The sequence below is a fragment of the Salmo salar genome, chromosome ssa17 (genome assembly GCF_905237065.1).
Source record: "Salmo salar chromosome ssa17, Ssal_v3.1, whole genome shotgun sequence".
NCBI classification, from domain to species: Eukaryota; Metazoa; Chordata; class Actinopteri; order Salmoniformes; family Salmonidae; genus Salmo; species Salmo salar.
The window spans coordinates 76,025,515-76,043,183 of NC_059458.1; the positions used below are offsets into that span (position 1 = coordinate 76,025,515).

The following is a 17,669-nucleotide window of genomic DNA, read 5'->3' on the forward strand; positions in this document are numbered from 1 at the left end:
CCCGTCATGCAAATTTCTACAGCAAAATCCTGTATCATGTTTATTTCCCACTCCAGTAATCATAAGACACGGTTTCTCTCTCTGCGTTGAGAGGGATTGATTGATACACCACCGCTATTGGATCTAAGCCACTGTGACTGTTGATTATGCAAATGTTTTTCTCTGTGGATGGATGTACTCCCTTAGTTTCTAGTCACTATTCCTCTCTCTCTCTTTCTCTCTCTCTCTCTCTCTCTCTCTCTCTGTCTCTCTCTCTCTGTCTCTCTGTCTCTCTTTCTTTCTTTCTTTCTTTCTTTCTTTCTCTCTTTCTCTCTCTCTCTTTCTCTCTCTCTCTCTGTCTCTCTCTGTGTCTCTTTCTCTGTGTCTCTCTCTCTGTCTCTGTTTCTTTCTCTGCATCTGTCTCTGTCTCTGTCAATTCAATTTAAGGGGCTTTATTGGCATGGAAAACATATGTTAACTTCTTTGGGATAGGGGGCAGTATTTTCACGGCCGGATAAAAAACATACCCGATTTAATCTGGTTACTACTCCTGCCCAGAAACTAGAATATGCTTATAATTAGTCGATTTGGATAGAAAACACTCTAAAGTTTCTAAAACTGTTTGAATGGTGTCTGTGAGTATAACAGAACTCATATGGCAGGCCAAAACCTGAGAAGATTCCATGCAGGAAGTGCCCTGTCTGACAATTTGTTGTCCTTCTGTTGCCTCTCTATCGAAATTACAGCATCTGTGCTGTTATGTGACACTTTCTAAGGCTTCCATTGGCTCTCTAAAGCCGCCAGAAAGTGGAATGGGGTGTCTGCTGTCTCTGGGCAAAGTATAGGAGCAGAGTTTGTAAGTGGTCAGCCTGGGGACAGTGAGACTGGAGATGCGCGGTCACGAGAACTCGCCATTTTTTTCTTTCTCTCTTTGAATGAATACAACTTTGCCCGGTTGGAAAATTATCGCTATTTTACAAGAGAAAAATAGCATAAAAATTGATTTTAAACAGAGTTTGACATGCTTCTAAGTACGGTAATGGAATATTTTGACATTTTTTGTCACGAAATGCGCTCGCGCGTTACCCTTCGGATAGTGACCTAAACGCACAAACAAAACTGAGGTATTTGGATATAACTATGGATTATTTGGAACCAAAACAACATTTGTTGTTGAAGTAGAAGTCCTGAGAGTGCATTCTGATGAAGAACAGCAAAGGTAATCCAATTTTTCTAATAGTAATTCTGACTTTAGACTGCCCGACGTTGGCGGGTCTGAATAGCTAGCCTTGATGGCCGAGCTATGTACTCAGAATATTGCAAAATGTGCTTTCGCCGAAAAGCTATTTTAAAATCGGACATAGCGATTGCATAAAGGAGTTCTGTATCTATAATTCTTAAAATAATTGTTATGTATTTTGTCAACGTTTATCATGAGTAATTTAGTAAATTCACCGGAAGTTTTCGGTGGGTATGCTAGTTCTGAACATCACATGCTAATGTAAAAAGCTGGTTTTTGATATAAATATGAACTTGATTGAACAAAACATGCATGTATTGTATAACATAATGTCCTAGGAGTGTCATCTGATGAAGATCATCAAAGGTTAGTGCTGCATTTAGCTGTAGTTTCGGTTTTTGTGACATATATGCTTGCTTGAAAATGGCTGTGTGACTATTTTTGGCTGGGTACTCTCCTGACATAATCTAATGTTTTGCTTTCGCTGTAAAGCCTTTTTGAAATCGGACAATGTGGTTAGATTTACGAGAGTCTTATCTTTAAAATGGTGTAAAATAGTTGATTGTTTGAGAAAATTGAATTGTGGTATTTTAGTTGGTTTTGTATTTCGCGCCGTGCGATGCCATTGGCTGTTGGCTAGGGATTCCGCAGGCGGAACGGGGTTCTGCTAGCGGAACGTCTGTCCTCAACAGGTTAACGTTGCCAAAGCAAGTGAAATAGATAATAAACAAAAGTGTGTTAAACAATTTAAAATTAACAGTAAACATTACACTTAAAAAAATTACAAAAGAATAAAGACATTTCAAATGTCATATTATGTATATATACATAACATGTTGTAATGATGTGGAAATAGTACAATAGGGAATATGGGTTGCATTTACAATGGTGTTTGTTCTTCACTGGTTGCCCTTTTCTTGTGGCAACAGGTCACTAATAATATGGTCATACATTGGGCAGGAGATTAGGAAGTGCAACTCAGTTTCCACCTCATTTTGTGGGCAGTGTGCACATAGCCTATCTTCTCTTGAGAGCCAGGTCTGCCTACGGCAGCCTTTCTCAATAGCAAGGCAATGCTCTGTACATAGTCAAGGATTTCCTTAATTTTGGGTCAGTCATAGTGGTCAGGTATTCTGCCACTGTGTACTCTCTGTTTAGGGATAAATAGCATTCTAGTTTGCTCTGTTTTTTTGGCAATTATTTCCAATGTATCCTGAAATTATCTTTTTGTTTTCTCATGATTTGGTTGGGTCTAATTGTGTTGCTGTCCTGGGGCTCTATGGGGTCTGTTTGTGTTTGTGAACAGAGCCCCAGGACCAACTTGCTTAGGGGACTCTTCTCCAGGTTCATCTCTCTGTAGGTGATGGCTTTGTTATGGAAGGTTTGGGAATCGCTTCCTTTTAGGTGGTTGTAGAATTTAACGACTCTTTTCTGGATTTTGATAATTAGCGGGTACCGGTCTAATTCTGTTCTGCATGCATTATTTGGTGTTTTACGTTGTATACGGATAATTTTTTTGCAGAATTCTGCTTGCAGAGTCTCAATTTGGTGTTTGGCCCATTTTGTGACCCCAGACCTCACAACCATAAAGGGCAATGGGTTGTATAACTGATTCAAGTATTTTTTTGCCAGATCCTAATTGGTATGCCGAATTTTATGTTCCTTTTGATGGCATAGAAGGTCCTTCTTGCCTTGTCTCTCAGATCATTCACAGCTTTGTGGAAGTCTCTCTCTGTCTCTATTTCTCAGTTAGAGAGAATCCTAATGAGGTAGAGAGTGGAGTCTCTTTGATAAGACTTCCTGTCACTACGTTTGTTCTTTTTCATCTCGGTAAAGCTCGTCTTCGATAAAGTTTTTGGGGCAGGTTGAGGGGAGAGGGCGGTGGTGGGGGGAATGTTGTAAAGCATTACCCACAATCCTGTGAGTGATGTGTCGCTTGTGACGCAGTCGGCAAACCTGCTGAGTTTCCCGAGTGACAGGTTGATGACACAACAAAGACATTCCTGACTTCAGACATCACAATGCCAAGTTGCTGTCTTCAACAGTGATGGTGGTTGTTGCTGGAGAGACCGTGGTAGGAGTGAGTTAGTCAAGTGGTGAAGAGGAAGAGGGAGGAGAGAGGAGGGGAGAGGAGAAAGGAGAGAGGAAAGAAGAGAGGAGAGGAGGAGAGGATGAGAGAGGAGAGGAGAGGAAAGGAGAGGAGTAGTTGAGGAGGAGAAAGGAGGGGAGAGGAGATGAGGAAATGAGTGGAGTGGAGGAGGAGAGAGAAGAGGAGAGAGGAGAGAAGGAGAGGAGTAGAGAAGAGGAGGATAGGAGTAGAGAGGAGAGGAGAGGAGGAGAGTAGGGAGGAGAGGAGTAGAGAGGAGAGGAGGAGAGGAGAGAAGAGGAGGAGAAGAGAGGAGGAGAGCAGTAGAGAGGAGAGGAGAAGAGATGAATGGTTGAGGAGGAGAGAGGAGAGGAGGGGAGGGGAGGGAAGGGGTGGGGAGAGAAGACGAGAGGAGAGGAGGGGAGAGGAAATGAGGAAAGGAGTGGAGTGGAGGAGGAGAGAGGAGAGGAGGAGAGGAGGAGAGAAGAGGAGGAGAAGAGAGGAGGAGAGGAGGAGAGCAGTAGAGAGGAGAGGAGAAGAGGAGGAGGAGAAGAGAGGAGGAGAGGAGGAGAGCAGTAGAGAGGAGAGGAGAAGAGATGAGTGGTTGAGGAGGAGAGAGGAGAGGAGGGGAGAGAAGATGATAGGAGTGGTTGAGGAGGAGAAAGGAGGGGAGAGGAGGAGAGGAGGAGAGGAGTAGGGAGGAGAGGAGTGGAGTGGAGAGGACTGGAGGAAAGAGGAGAGGAGATACGGAGAGGGGAGGAGAGAGGAGAGAAGAGGAGAGGAGGGGAGAATGCTGATTCTCTTTGAAAAGATGGTCCTGGGGTACATTAAAAAAGATGAATAATGAATGAATGAACAATCATCAAGTTTATTGCTTGACCCCAAATCATTTAATCTCTGTATCAAATATTTTATTTTCTACTATTTTCTACTATGCATTGTTCTTCCTGTTTTAAAGGAATGGGCTCTACATATTTATGATCCCTTGTCCCCAGCTAGCAGTCAGCCCAGATATTATAAATGGTAATTGCAGTTCACCTTTTCATTGAGGCTGCGTTTTGTGGGTCACAGTGTAAATTGCCTGCCATAACTTTGTTCTAACATAGTGTGCAGGCAGTCTGAATTGGTTCACTTTCAAAGTAAAAGTCTGCTGTAAGCTCAGTCAACATGATGTGCACGTGCGCACACATACGCACACGTACATACACACCCAGACATGCACACGCGCACACACACCCCACGCACGCACACACACACACAGTGACATATCCCTGACAAATGAGTCGCAGGGCTGCAGCGACAGACAGTCAGAGTGGTGATGTCCTGGGGACAGGCACACAGTAACTGTGTTCCAAATGGTACCCTATTCTACAGGGCTCTGGTTAATAGTAGTGCACTATGTAGGGAATAGGGGCCCATTTGGGATGCACACGGTGACTACAAACCACAGTGATTTCCCAGTGGGCCTCATGAAGACCTGGTTCAACCAACAGTCACTTAAATGCTAACACATTCTCTGAGGAAGGAGGGAGAGAGGCATGGATACACATCTACACTATGTTATTCCACTGTTTACTTGTCCAGCTACTCAGCAGCATCCAGTTCATTTAACTTGTATAATATTCAGCAGGGAACTCTGTATACGTTGTCAATTAAATACACTTTCTATAAATGGTGATTTAATTTGATTTGAACTGTAGCTGTAGTTAGATGGTGATTTGATTTGAACTGTAGCTGTAGTTAGATGGTGATTTGATTTGATTTGAACTGTAGCTGTAGTTAGATGGTGATTTGATTTGATTTGAACTGTAGCTGTAGTTAGATGGTGATTTGATTTTAACTGTAGCTGTAGTTAAATGGTGATTTGATTTGAACTGTAGCTGTAGTTAGATGGTGATTTGATTTGATTTGAACTTTAGCTGTAGTTAGATGGTGATTTGATTTGATTTGAACTGTAGCTGTATTTAAATGGTAATTTGATTTGAACTGTAGCTGTAGTTAGATGGTGATGTGATTTGATTTGAACTGTAGCTGTAGTTAGATGGTGATTTGATTTGAACTGTAGCTGTAGTTAGATGGTGATTTGATTTGAACTGTAGCTGTAGTTAGATGGTGATTTGATTTGAGTTGAACTGTAGCTGTAGTTAGATGGTGATTTGAACTGTAGCTGTAGTTAAATGGTCATTTGATTTGAACTGTAGCTGTAGTTAGATGGTGATTTGATTTGAACTGTAGCTGTAGTTAGATGGTGATTTGATTTGATTTGAACTGTAGCTGTAGTTAGATGGTGATTTGATTTGATTTGAACTGTAGCTGTAGTTAGATGGTGAGTTGATTTGATTTGAACTGTAGCTGTAGTTAGATGGTGATTTAATTTGAACTGTAGGTGTAGTTAGATGGTGATTTGATTTGAACTGTAGCTGTATTTAAATGGTAATTTGATTTGAACTGTAGATGTAGTTAGATGGTGATGTGATTTTATTGAACTGTAGCTGTAGTTAGATGCTGATTTAATTTGAACTGTAGCTGTAGTTAGATGGTGATTTGATTTGAATTGTAGCTGTAGTTAGATGGTGATTTGATTTGAACTATAGCTGTAGTTAGATGGTGATTTGATTTGAACTGTAGCTGTAGTTCGATGGTGAATTGATTTGATTTGAACTGTAGCTGTAGTTAGATGGTGATTTGATTTGAACTGTAGCTGTAGTTAGATGGTGATTTGATTTGAACTGTAGCTGTAGTTAGATGGTGATTTGATTTGAACTGTAGCTGTAGTTAGATGGTGATTTGATTTGAACTGTAGCTGTAGTTAGATGGTGATTTGATTTGAACTGTAGCTGTAGTTAGATGGTGATTTGATTTGAATTGTAGCTGTAGTTCGATGGTGATTTGATATGAACTGTAGCTGTAGTTAGATGGTGATTTGATTTGATTTGAACTGTAGTTAGATGGTGATTTGATTTGAACTGTAGCTGTAGCTGTAATTAGATGCTTGAACAAATAGAATAAGTATCTCTACCTCCTTGTAAGCAGTCTGCAGCTTGTTTCTCAGTCTTCCACTTTGACCTGCTGGGACAATGGAAACAACACCCACCACCACACACAGATACTACCTTTGAATACCACACAACCATTCAGCAGAGCCTTTCACAAAATCAAGGTCTTCTGAGCATTCAATGTTCTCTCCTCTCTCTCTCTTTCTCTCTCTCAGTTCTCTCTCCTCCCCCTCTCTCTCTCAGTTCTCTCTCCTCTCTCTCAATCCTCCCCTCTCCCTTCTTTAATCCTCTGTTCTGAAGAGGACGAAGCACGTGTCTTTAGACTGACCTTGGCAGGCAGGTAAAGTAAGGGAGCGTGGGGTTAAACACTAATGTAAATGCAGGACCTATAGAAGGAACTCTGAGCATCCACAACTAGACCTGAACTCATGACCTCGCTGAGCTGTCACTCAAATAGACAGGGATACAAATCCCTTCTTTCTACCTCGCCCTCTCTCTCTCTCGCTCTCTCTCCATTTCTCTTTCTCTTTCTCTTGCTTTCTCATTTTCTTTCTCTCTCTCTCTCCTCTCTCCACCATCTCTCCCTGCTGTTTCTCATTGCATCTAAATGAGCTCTTAGTGTCTACTATTACTAAAATAAGGCGTGCCTACGGTAGCAGTGTGACAGAGGTAGAACAATTTAATATAGCTTACTATATTTCAAATGACACCTAATTGGACATGCTCTCATGTAGTTTACAGCCAGAGGAGTGAATCAATGGTCTGGCCTTCATGATTATTAAACAGGGTTGAATGACATGAGATCTCGCTCTGGTTGAAGGTGATTGTCTCCCTCAGTGTAACACAGTGATGGATTTGACTGAGCTCCATGACTCCTGATACTATATGATCCAAGCCTTCATTATGCCAATGGCTTTGCTCAATGGCCAGTGAGATGATCCTCCATCTCCTACGGATCACAGGCGGCTGGTGGCAACCAAATTGGGGAGGACGTGCTCATAGTAACGTCTGGAACAGAATTAATGAAATGATAACAAACACATCAAACAACTGGTTTCCATTTTATTTGATACCATTCCATTCACTTCATTCCAGCCATTATTGTGAGCCGTTCTCCCCTCACCAGCCACCCCACCAGCCACCCCACCAGCCACCCCACCAGCCACCTCACCAGCCACCCCACCAGCCACCCCACCAACCAACACACCAGCCACCCCACCAGCCACCCCACCAGCCACCCCACCAGCCACCTCACCAGCCACCCCACCAGCCACCCCACCAGCCACCTCACCAGCCACCTCACCAGCCACCCCACCAGCCACCCCACCAGCCACCTGTGCTGTGGATATAGCAGACAATTGACCCATACACTGATTCCATCGTGACTGCATTGTAAAGGGGATAATGGGCCTCTGAAAGGGCTTAGTGTTTGATGTTTTAAACAGTAATGGGAATAAAACCCATCCTCGGGATGGGCCACTGCTACTATAACAGAAGCCTGGCTTTGTAGTTGACATTTGCATACCTCAAATGCAAAGATGAATGCATTAGGCCCAGCTGTGTTTAACAAGCCTGAAACTGAAACATCTGTGTGAGCGGGGTGTGTGTGTGTGTCTGTGTGTGTGTGTGTGTCTCACCAGACATTGATGAGTGTACCGATGGCTTCGTGGAGTGTGACAGCAGAGCCATCTGTGTTAACCTGCCTGGCTGGTACCACTGTGAGTGTCGGGACGGCTACCATGACAACGGGATGTTCTCAGCCAATGGGGAGTCCTGTGAAGGTAAGTTGGGGGTCTAGACTCACCTGTATGACCACAGGTATGCACAAGGATCTTAGGTCCTGGAATTATTATATAAACACATATCTCACCCATTACTATTTTGCCTCTGGAATTCAACTGTATTTGTTAGTTGACTGCATACACTAACCTATAGTCTGTCTGTCCCTCCTCCTTCATACACTAACCTGTAGTCTGTCTGTCCCTCCTCCTTCATATACTAACCAATAGTCTGTCTGTCCCTCCTCCTTCATATACTAACCTATAGTCTGTCTGTCCCTCCTCCTTCATATACTAACCTGTAGTCTGTCTGTCCCTCCTCCTTCATATACTAACCTATAGTCTGTCTGTCCCTCCTCCTTCATATACTAACCTGTAGTCTGTCTGTCCCTCCTCCTTCATATACTAACCTATAGTCTGTCTGTCTCTCCTCCTTCATATACTAACCTGTAGTCTGTCTGTCCCTCCTCCTTCATATACTAACCTATAGTCTGTCTGTCCCTCCTCCTTCATATACTAACCTGTAGTCTGTCTGTCCCTCCTCCTTCATACACTAACCTATAGTCTGTCTGTCCCTCCTCCTTCATATACTAACCTGTAGTCTGTCTGTCCCTCCTTCATATACTAACCTGTAGTCTGTCTGTCCCTCCTCCTTCATATACTAACCTGTAGTCTGTCTGTCCCTCCTCCTTCATATACTAACCTGTAGTCTGTCTCTCCTCCTTCATATACTAACCTGTAGTCTGTCTGTCCCTCCTCCTTCATACACTAACCTGTAGTCTGTCTGTCCCTCCTCCTTCATATACTAACCTATAGTCTGTCTGTCCCTCCTCCTTCATATACTAACCTATAGTCTGTCTGTCCCTCCTCCTTCATATACTAACCTATAGTCTGTCTGTCCCTCCTCCTTCATATACTAACCTGTAGTCTGTCTGTCCCTCCTCCTTCATATACTAACCTGTAGTCTGTCTGTCCCTCCTCCTTCATATACTAACCTATAGTCTGTCTGTCCCTCCTCCTTCATATACTAACCTATAGTCTGTCTGTCTCTCCTCCTTCATATACTAACCTATAGTCTGTCTGTCTCTCCTCCTTCATACACTAACCTATAGTCTGTCTGTACCTCCTCCTTAATACACTAACCTGTAGTCTGTCTGTCCCTCCTCCTTCATACACTAACCTATAGTCTGTCTGTCCCTCCTCCTTCATACACTAACCTGTAGTCTGTCTGTCCCTCCTCCTTCATACACTAAGCTGTAGTCTGTCTGTCCCTCCTCCTTCATATACTAACCTATAGTCTGTCTGTCCCTCCTCCTTCATATACTAACCTGTAGTCTGTCTGTCCCTCCTCCTTCATATACTAACCTATAGTCTGTCTGTCCCTCCTCCTTCATATACTAACCTGTAGTCTGTCTGTCCCTCCTTCATATACTAACCTATAGTCTGTCTGTCCCTCCTCCTTCATACACTAACCTATAGTCTGTCTGTCCCTCCTCCTTCATATACTAACCTGTAGTCTGTCTGTCCCTCCTCCTTCATACACTAACCTATAGTCTGTCTGTCCCTCCTTCATATACTAACCTATAGTCTGTCTGTCCCTCCTCCTTCATACACTAACCTATAGTCTGTCTGTCCCTCCTTCATATACTAACCTATAGTCTGTCTGTCCCTCCTCCTTCATACACTAACCTGTAGTCTGTCTGTCCCTCCTCCTTCATATACTAACCTGTAGTCTGTCTGTCCCTCCTCCTTCATATACTAACCTGTAGTCTGTCTGTCCCTCCTCCTTCATATACTAACCTATAGTCTGTCTGTCCCTCCTCCTTCATACACTAACCTGTAGTCTGTCTGTCCCTCCTCCTTCATACACTAACCTATAGTCTGTCTGTACCTCCTCCTTCATACACTAACCTATAGTCTGTCTGTCCCTCCTCCTTAATACACTAACCTATAGTCTGTCTGTCCCTCCTCCTTCATATACTAACCTATAGTCTGTCTGTACCTCCTCCTTCATACACTAACCTATAGTCTGTCTGTCCCTCCTCCTTAATATACTAACCTATAGTCTGTCTGTCCCTCCTCCTTCATATACTAACCTGTAGTCTGTCTGTCCCTCCTCCTTCATATACTAACCTGTAGTCTGTCTGTCCCTCCTCCTTCATACACTAACCTGTAGTCTGTCTGTCCCTCCTCCTTCATATACTAACCTATAGTCTGTCTGTCCCTCCTCCTTCATATACTAACCTGTAGTCTGTCTGTCCCTCCTCCTTCATATACTAACCTATAGTCTGTCTGTCCCTCCTCCTTCATACACTAACCTGTAGTCTGTCTGTCCCTCCTCCTTCATATACTAACCTATAGTCTGTCTGTCCCTCCTCCTTCATATACTAACCTGTAGTCTGTCTGTCCCTCCTCCTTCATATACTAACCTGTAGTCTGTCTGTCTCTCCTCCTTCATACACTAACCTATAGTCTGTCTGTCCCTCCTCCTTCATATACTAACCTGTAGTCTGTCTGTCCCTCCTCCTTCATATACTAACCTATAGTCTGTCTGTCCCTCCTCCTTCATACACTAACCTGTAGTCTGTCTGTCCCACCTCCTTCATACACTAACCTATAGTCTGTCTGTCCCACCTCCTTCATACACTAACCTGTAGTCTGTCTGTCCCTCCTCCTTCATATACTAACCTGTAGTCTGTCTGTCCCTCCTCCTTCAAATACTAACCTGTAGTCTGTCTGTCCCTCCTCCTTCATATACTAACCTGTAGTCTGTCTGTCCCTCCTCCTTCATACACTAACCTGTAGTCTGTCTGTCCCTCCTCCTTCATTTACTAACCTATAGTCTGTCTGTCCCTCCTCCTTCATATACTAACCTATAGTCTGTCTGTCCCTCCTCCTTCATACACTAACCTATAGTCTGTCTGTCCCTCCTCCTTCATATACTAACCTATAGTCTGTCTGTCCCTCCTCCTTCATACACTAACCTGTAGTCTGTCTGTCCCTCCTCCTTCATACACTAACCTGTAGTCTTTCTGTCCCTCCTTCATATACTAACCTATAGTCTGTCTGTCCCTCCTCCTTCATATACTAACCTATAGTCTGTCTGTCCCTCCTCCTTCATATACTAACCTATAGTCTGTCTGTCCCACCTCCTTCATACACTAACCTGTAGTCTGTCTGTCCCTCCTCTCTGCAGATATAGATGAGTGTGCGACAGACAGACACAGCTGTGCTAACGATACGGTGTGTTTCAATGTGGACGGAGGCTACGACTGCCGGTGCCCTCACGGCAAGAACTGCACCGGCGACTGTAACCATGACAACAAGCACAAACACAACGGGCAGATCTGGGTGCTGGACAACGACAGGTGCTCCGTCTGCTCCTGCCAGGTGAGTGATGTACTGTAGAATCTCCTGGGGAATCATGGGAATTGGAGTCCTTTGGAAAAAGAGTTTCCAATCAGAGTTCTATATTGCAGTTCTAATGCTAAATCTAACATGTCAAAATATAGATTTGAAAGGAAAAGCTTAGTCTGACTCTCTCTGACTCTCTCTCTCTCTCTCTCTCTCTCTCTCTCTCTCTCTCTCTCTCTCTCTCTCTCTCCCCCCTCCTCCCTACAGTCTGGTCTGGTGATGTGTCGTAGGATGGTGTGTGACTGTGAGTCCACCACAGCCGACCTGTTCTGCTGTCCAGAGTGTAACCCCGGCCTCAGCAGCAAGTGTCTGCACCAGAACAGACTCATTACATACAGCAGTGGAGACACCTGGGTGGAGAACTGCCAGCAGTGCCAGTGCATGGTGAGTTGGCATGGAGAGACACTGTAGAGAGATGTAGGGTAGTGGAGGATAGTACCAGTACATACTGAGTTACTGGGGTAGTGGAGGATAGTACCAGTACATACTGAGTTACTGGGGTAGTGGAGGATAGTACCAGTACATACTGAGTTACTGGGGTAGTGGAGGATACTACCAGTACATACTGAGTTACTGGGGTAGTGGAGGATAGTACCAGTACATACATAGTTACTGGGGTAGTGGAGGATAGTACCAGTACATACATAGTTCCTGGGGTAGTGGAGGATAGTAACCGTACATACTGAGTTACTGGGGTAGTGGAGGATAGTACCAGTACATACTGAGTTACTGGGGTAGTGGAGGATAGTACCCGTACATACTGAGCTACTGGGGTAGTGGAGGATAGTACCCATACATACTGAGTTACTGGGTAGTGAAGGATAGTACCCATACATACTGAGTTACTGGGTAGTGAAGGATAGTACCAGTACATACTGAGTTACTGGGGTAGTGGAGGATAGTACCAGTACATACTGAGTTACTGGGGTAGTGAAGGATAGTACCAGTACATACTGAGTTACTGGGGTAGTGGAGGATAGTACCAGTACATACTGAGTTACTGGGGTAGTGAAGGATAGTACCAGTACATACTGAGTTACTGGGGTAGTGGAGGATAGTACCAATACATACTGAGTTACTGAGGTAGTGGAGGATAGTACCAGTACATACTGAGTTACTGGGGTAGTGGAGGATAATACCAGTACATACTGAGTTACTGGGTAGTGGAGGATAGTACCCATACATACTGACTTACTGGGGTAGTGGAGGATAGTACCAGTACATACTGAGTTACTAGGGTAGTGGAGGATAGTACCAGTACATACTGAGTTACTGGGTAGTGGAGGATACTACCCATACATTCTGAGTTACTGGGGTAGTGGAGGATAGTACCCCTACATACTGAGTTACTGGAGTAGTGGAGGATAGTACCCGTACATACTGAGTTACTGGGGTAGTGGAGGATAGTACCAGTACATACTGAGTTACTGGGGTAGTGGAGGATAGTACCAGTACATACTGGGTTAATGGGGTAGTGGAGGATAGTACCAGTACATACTGAGTTACTGAGGTAGTGGAGGATAGTACCAGTATATACTGAGTTACTGGGGTAGTGGAGGATAGTACCAGTACATACTGAGTTACTGGGGTAGTGGAGGATAGTACCAGTACATACTGAGTTACTGGGGTAGTGGAGGATAGTACCAGTACATACTGAGTTACAGGGGTAGTGGAGGATAGTACCAGTACATACTGAGTTACTTGGGTAGTGGAGCATAGTACCCATACATACTGAGTTACTGGGTAGTGGAGGATAGTACATGTACATACTGAGTTACTGGGTAGTGGAGGATAGTACATGTACATACTGAGTTACTGGGGTAGTGGAGGATAGTACCAGTATATACTGAGTTACTGGGGTAGTGGAGGATAGTACCAGTACATACTGAGTTACTGGGGTATTGGAGGATAGTACCAGTACATACTGAGTTACTGGGGTAGTGGAGGATAGTACCAGCACATACTGAGTTACTGGGGTAGTGGAGGATAGTACCAGTACATACTGAGTTACTGGGGTAGTGGAGGATAGTAACTATACATACTGAGTTACTGGGTAGTGGAAGATAGTACCAGTACATACTGAGTTACTGGGGTAGTGGAGGATAGTAACAGTACATACTGAGTTACTGGGGTAGTGGAGGATAGTACCAGTATATACTGAGTTACTGGGATAGTGGAGGATAGTACCAGTACATACTGAGTTACTGGGGTAGTGGAGGATAGTACCCGCTACATACTGAGTTACTGGGGTAGTGGAGGATAGTACCCGTACATACTGAGTTACTGGGATAGTGGAGCATAGTACCCGTACATACTGAGTTATTGGGGTAGTGGAGGATAGTACCAGTACATACTGAGTTACTGGGTAGTGGAGGATAGTACCCATACATACTGAGATACTGGGTAGTGGAGGATAGTACCAGTACATATTGAGTTACTGGGGTAGTGGAGGATAGTACCAGTACATACTGAGTTACTGGGGTAGTGAAAGATAGTACCAGTACATACTGAGTTACTGAGGTAGTGGAGGATAGTACCAGTACATACTGAGTTACTGGGGTATTGGAGGATAGTACCCGTACATACTGAGTTACTGGGGTAGTGGAGGATAGTACCCGTACATACTGAGTTACTGGGTAGTGAAGGATAGTACCCATACATACTGAGTTACTGTGTAGTGAAGGATAGTACCAGTACATACTGAGTTACTGGGGTAGTGGAGGATAGTACCAGTACATACTGAGTTACTGGGGTAGTGGAGGATAGTACCAGTACATACTGAGTTACTTGGGTAGTAGAGGTTAGTACCAGTACATACTGAGTTACTGGGTAGTGAAGGATAGTACCCATACATACTGAGTTACTGGGTAGTGAAGGATAGTACCAGTACATACTGAGTTACTGGGGTAGTGGAGGATAGTACCAGTACATACTGAGTTACTGGGGTAGTGAAGGATAGTACCAGTACATACTGAGTTACTGGGGTAGTGGAGGATAGTACCAGTACATACTGAGTTACTGGGGTAGTGAAGGATAGTACCAGTACATACTGAGTTACTGGGGTAGTGGAGGATAGTACCAATACATACTGAGTTACTGAGGTAGTGGAGGATAGTACCAGTACATACTGAGTTACTGGGGTAGTGGAGGATAGTACCAGTACATACTGAGTTACTGGGTAGTGGAGGATAGTACCCATACATACTGAGTTACTGGGGTAGTGGAGGATAGTACCAGTACATACTGAGTTACTAGGGTAGTGGAGGATAGTACCAGTACATACTGAGTTACTGGGTAGTGGAGGATACTACCCATACATTCTGAGTTACTGGGGTAGTGGAGGATAGTACCCCTACATACTGAGTTACTGGGGTAGTGGAGGACAGAACCCGTACATACTGAGTTACTGGAGTAGTGGAGGATAGTACCCGTACATACTGAGTTACTGGGGTAGTGGAGGATAGTACCAGTACATACTGAGTTACTGGGGGAGTGGAGGATAGTACCAGTACATACTGAGTTACTGAGGTAGTGGAGGATAGTACCAGCACATACTGAGTTACTAGGGTAGTGGAGGATAGTACCAGTACATACTGAGTTACTAGGGTAGTGGAGGATAGTACCAGTACATACTGAGTTACTGGGGTAGTGGAGGATAGTACCAGTACATACTGAGTTACTGGGTAGTGGAGGATAGTACCCATACATACTGAGTTACTGGGGTAGTGGAGGATAGTACCAGTACATACAGAGTTACTAGGGTAGTGGAGGATAGTACCAGTACATAAAGAGTTACTGAGGTAGTGGAGGATAGTACCAGTACATACTGGGTTAATGGGGTAGTGGAGGATAGTACCAGTACATACTGAGTTACTAGGGTAGTGGAGGATAGTACCAGTACATACTGAGTTACTGGGGTAGTGGAGGATAGTACCAGTACATAATGAGTTACTGGGTAGTGGAGGATAGTACCCATACATACTGAGTTACTGGGGTAGTGGAGGATAGTACCAGTACATACTGAGTTACTAGGGTAGTGGAGGATAGTACCAGTACATACTGAGTTACTGGGTAGTGGAGGATAGTACCCATACATACTGAGTTACTGGGGTAGTGGAGGATAGTACCAGTACATACTGAGTTACTAGGGTAGTGGAGGATAGTACCAGTACATACTGAGTTACTGAGGTAGTGGAGGATAGTACCAGTACATACTGAGTTACTATGGTAGTTGAGGATAGTACCAGTACATACTGAGTTACTAGGGTAGTGGAGGATAGTACCAGTACATACTGAGTTACTGGGGTGGTGGAGGATAGTACCGGTACATACTGTGTTACTGGGTAGTGGAGGATAGTACCCATACATACTGAGTTACTGCGGTAGTGGAGGATAGTACCAGTACATACTGAGTTACTAGGGTAGTGGAGGATAGTACCAGTACATACTGAGTTACTGGGTAGTGGAGGATACTACCCATACATTCTGAGTTACTGGGGTAGTGGAGGATAGTACCCCTACATACTGAGTTACTGGGGTAGTGGAGGACAGAACCAGAACATACTGAGTTACTGTAGTACTGGAGGATAGTACCCGTACATACTGAGTTACTGGGGTAGTGGAGGATAGTACCAGTACATACTGAGTTACTGGGGTAGTGGAGGATAGTACCAGTACATACTGGGTTAATGGGGTAGTGGAGGATAGTACCAGTACATACTGAGTTACTGGGGTAGTGGAGGATAGTACCAGTATATACTGAGTTACTGGGGTAGTGGAGGATAGTACCAGTACATAATGAGTTACTGGGTAGTGGAGGATAGTACCAGTACATACTGAGTTACTTGGGTAGTGGAGCATAGTACCCATACATACTGAGTTACTGGGTAGTGGAGGATAGTACATGTACATACTGAGTTACTGGGGTAGTGGAGGATAGTACCAGTATATACTGAGTTACTGGGGTAGTGGAGGATAGTACCAGTACATACTGAGTTACTGGGGTATTGGAGGATAGTACCAGTACATACTGAGTTACTGGGGTAGTGGAGGATAGTACCAGCACATACTGAGTTACTGGGGTAGTGGAGGATAGTACCAGTACATACTGAGTTACTGGGGTAGTGGAGGATAGTAACTATACATACTGAGTTACTGGGTAGTGGAAGATAGTACCAGTACATACTGAGTTACTGGGGTAGTGGAGGATAGTAACAGTACATACTGAGTTACTGGGGTAGTGGAGGATAGTACCAGTATATACTGAGTTACTGGGGTAGTGGAGGATATTACCAGTACATACTGAGTTACTGGGGTAGTGGAGGATAGTACCCGCTACATACTGAGTTACTGGGGTAGTGGAGGATAGTACCCGTACATACTGAGTTACTGGGATAGTGGAGCATAGTACCCGTACATACTGAGTTATTGGGGTAGTGGAGGATAGTACCAGTACATACTGAGTTACTGGGGTAGTGGAGGATAGTACCAGTACATACTGAGTTACTGGGTAGTGGAGGATAGTACCCATACATACTGAGATACTGGGTAGTGGAGGATAGTACCAGTACATATTGAGTTACTGGGGTAGTGGAGGATAGTACCAGTACATACTGAGTTACTGGGGTAGTGAAAGATAGTACCAGTACATACTGAGTTACTGAGGTAGTGGAGGATAGTACCAGTACATACTGAGTTACTGGGGTATTGGAGGATAGTACCCGTACATACTGAGTTACTGGGGTAGTGGAGGATAGTACCCGTACATACTGAGTTACTGGGTAGTGAAGGATAGTACCCATACATACTGAGTTACTGTGTAGTGAAGGATAGTACCAGTACATACTGAGTTACTGGGGTAGTGGAGGATAGTACCAGTACATACTGAGTTACTGGGGTAGTGGAGGATAGTACCAGTACATACTGAGTTACTGGGGTAGTCAAGGATAGTACCAGTACATACTGAGTTACTGGGGTAGTGGAGGATAGTACCAATACATACTGAGTTACTGAGGTAGTGGAGGATAGTACCAGTACATACTGAGTTACTAGGGTAGTGGAGGATAGTACAGTACATACTGAGTTACTGGGGTAGTGGAGGATAGTACCAGTACATACTGAGTTACTGGGTAGTGGAGGATAGTACCCGTACATACTGAGATACTGGGTAGTGGAGG

The 17,669-nt window shown here is 44.1% G+C and overlaps 1 protein-coding gene across 1 annotated transcript in view; it reads left to right on the forward strand.

Annotated features, from left to right (window-relative positions):
- The window catches only part of nel (NEL protein), a 174,723-nt gene that overhangs the window by 106,601 nt on the left and 50,453 nt on the right, over nt 1-17,669 (forward strand). Inside the window, exons 16-18 of the mRNA NM_001140146.1 lie at nt 7,942-8,082; nt 11,276-11,469; nt 11,701-11,877. Coding sequence (NP_001133618.1) covers nt 7,942-8,082; nt 11,276-11,469; nt 11,701-11,877 — 512 coding nt within the window. The remainder of the gene's footprint in view (nt 1-7,941; nt 8,083-11,275; nt 11,470-11,700; nt 11,878-17,669) is intronic.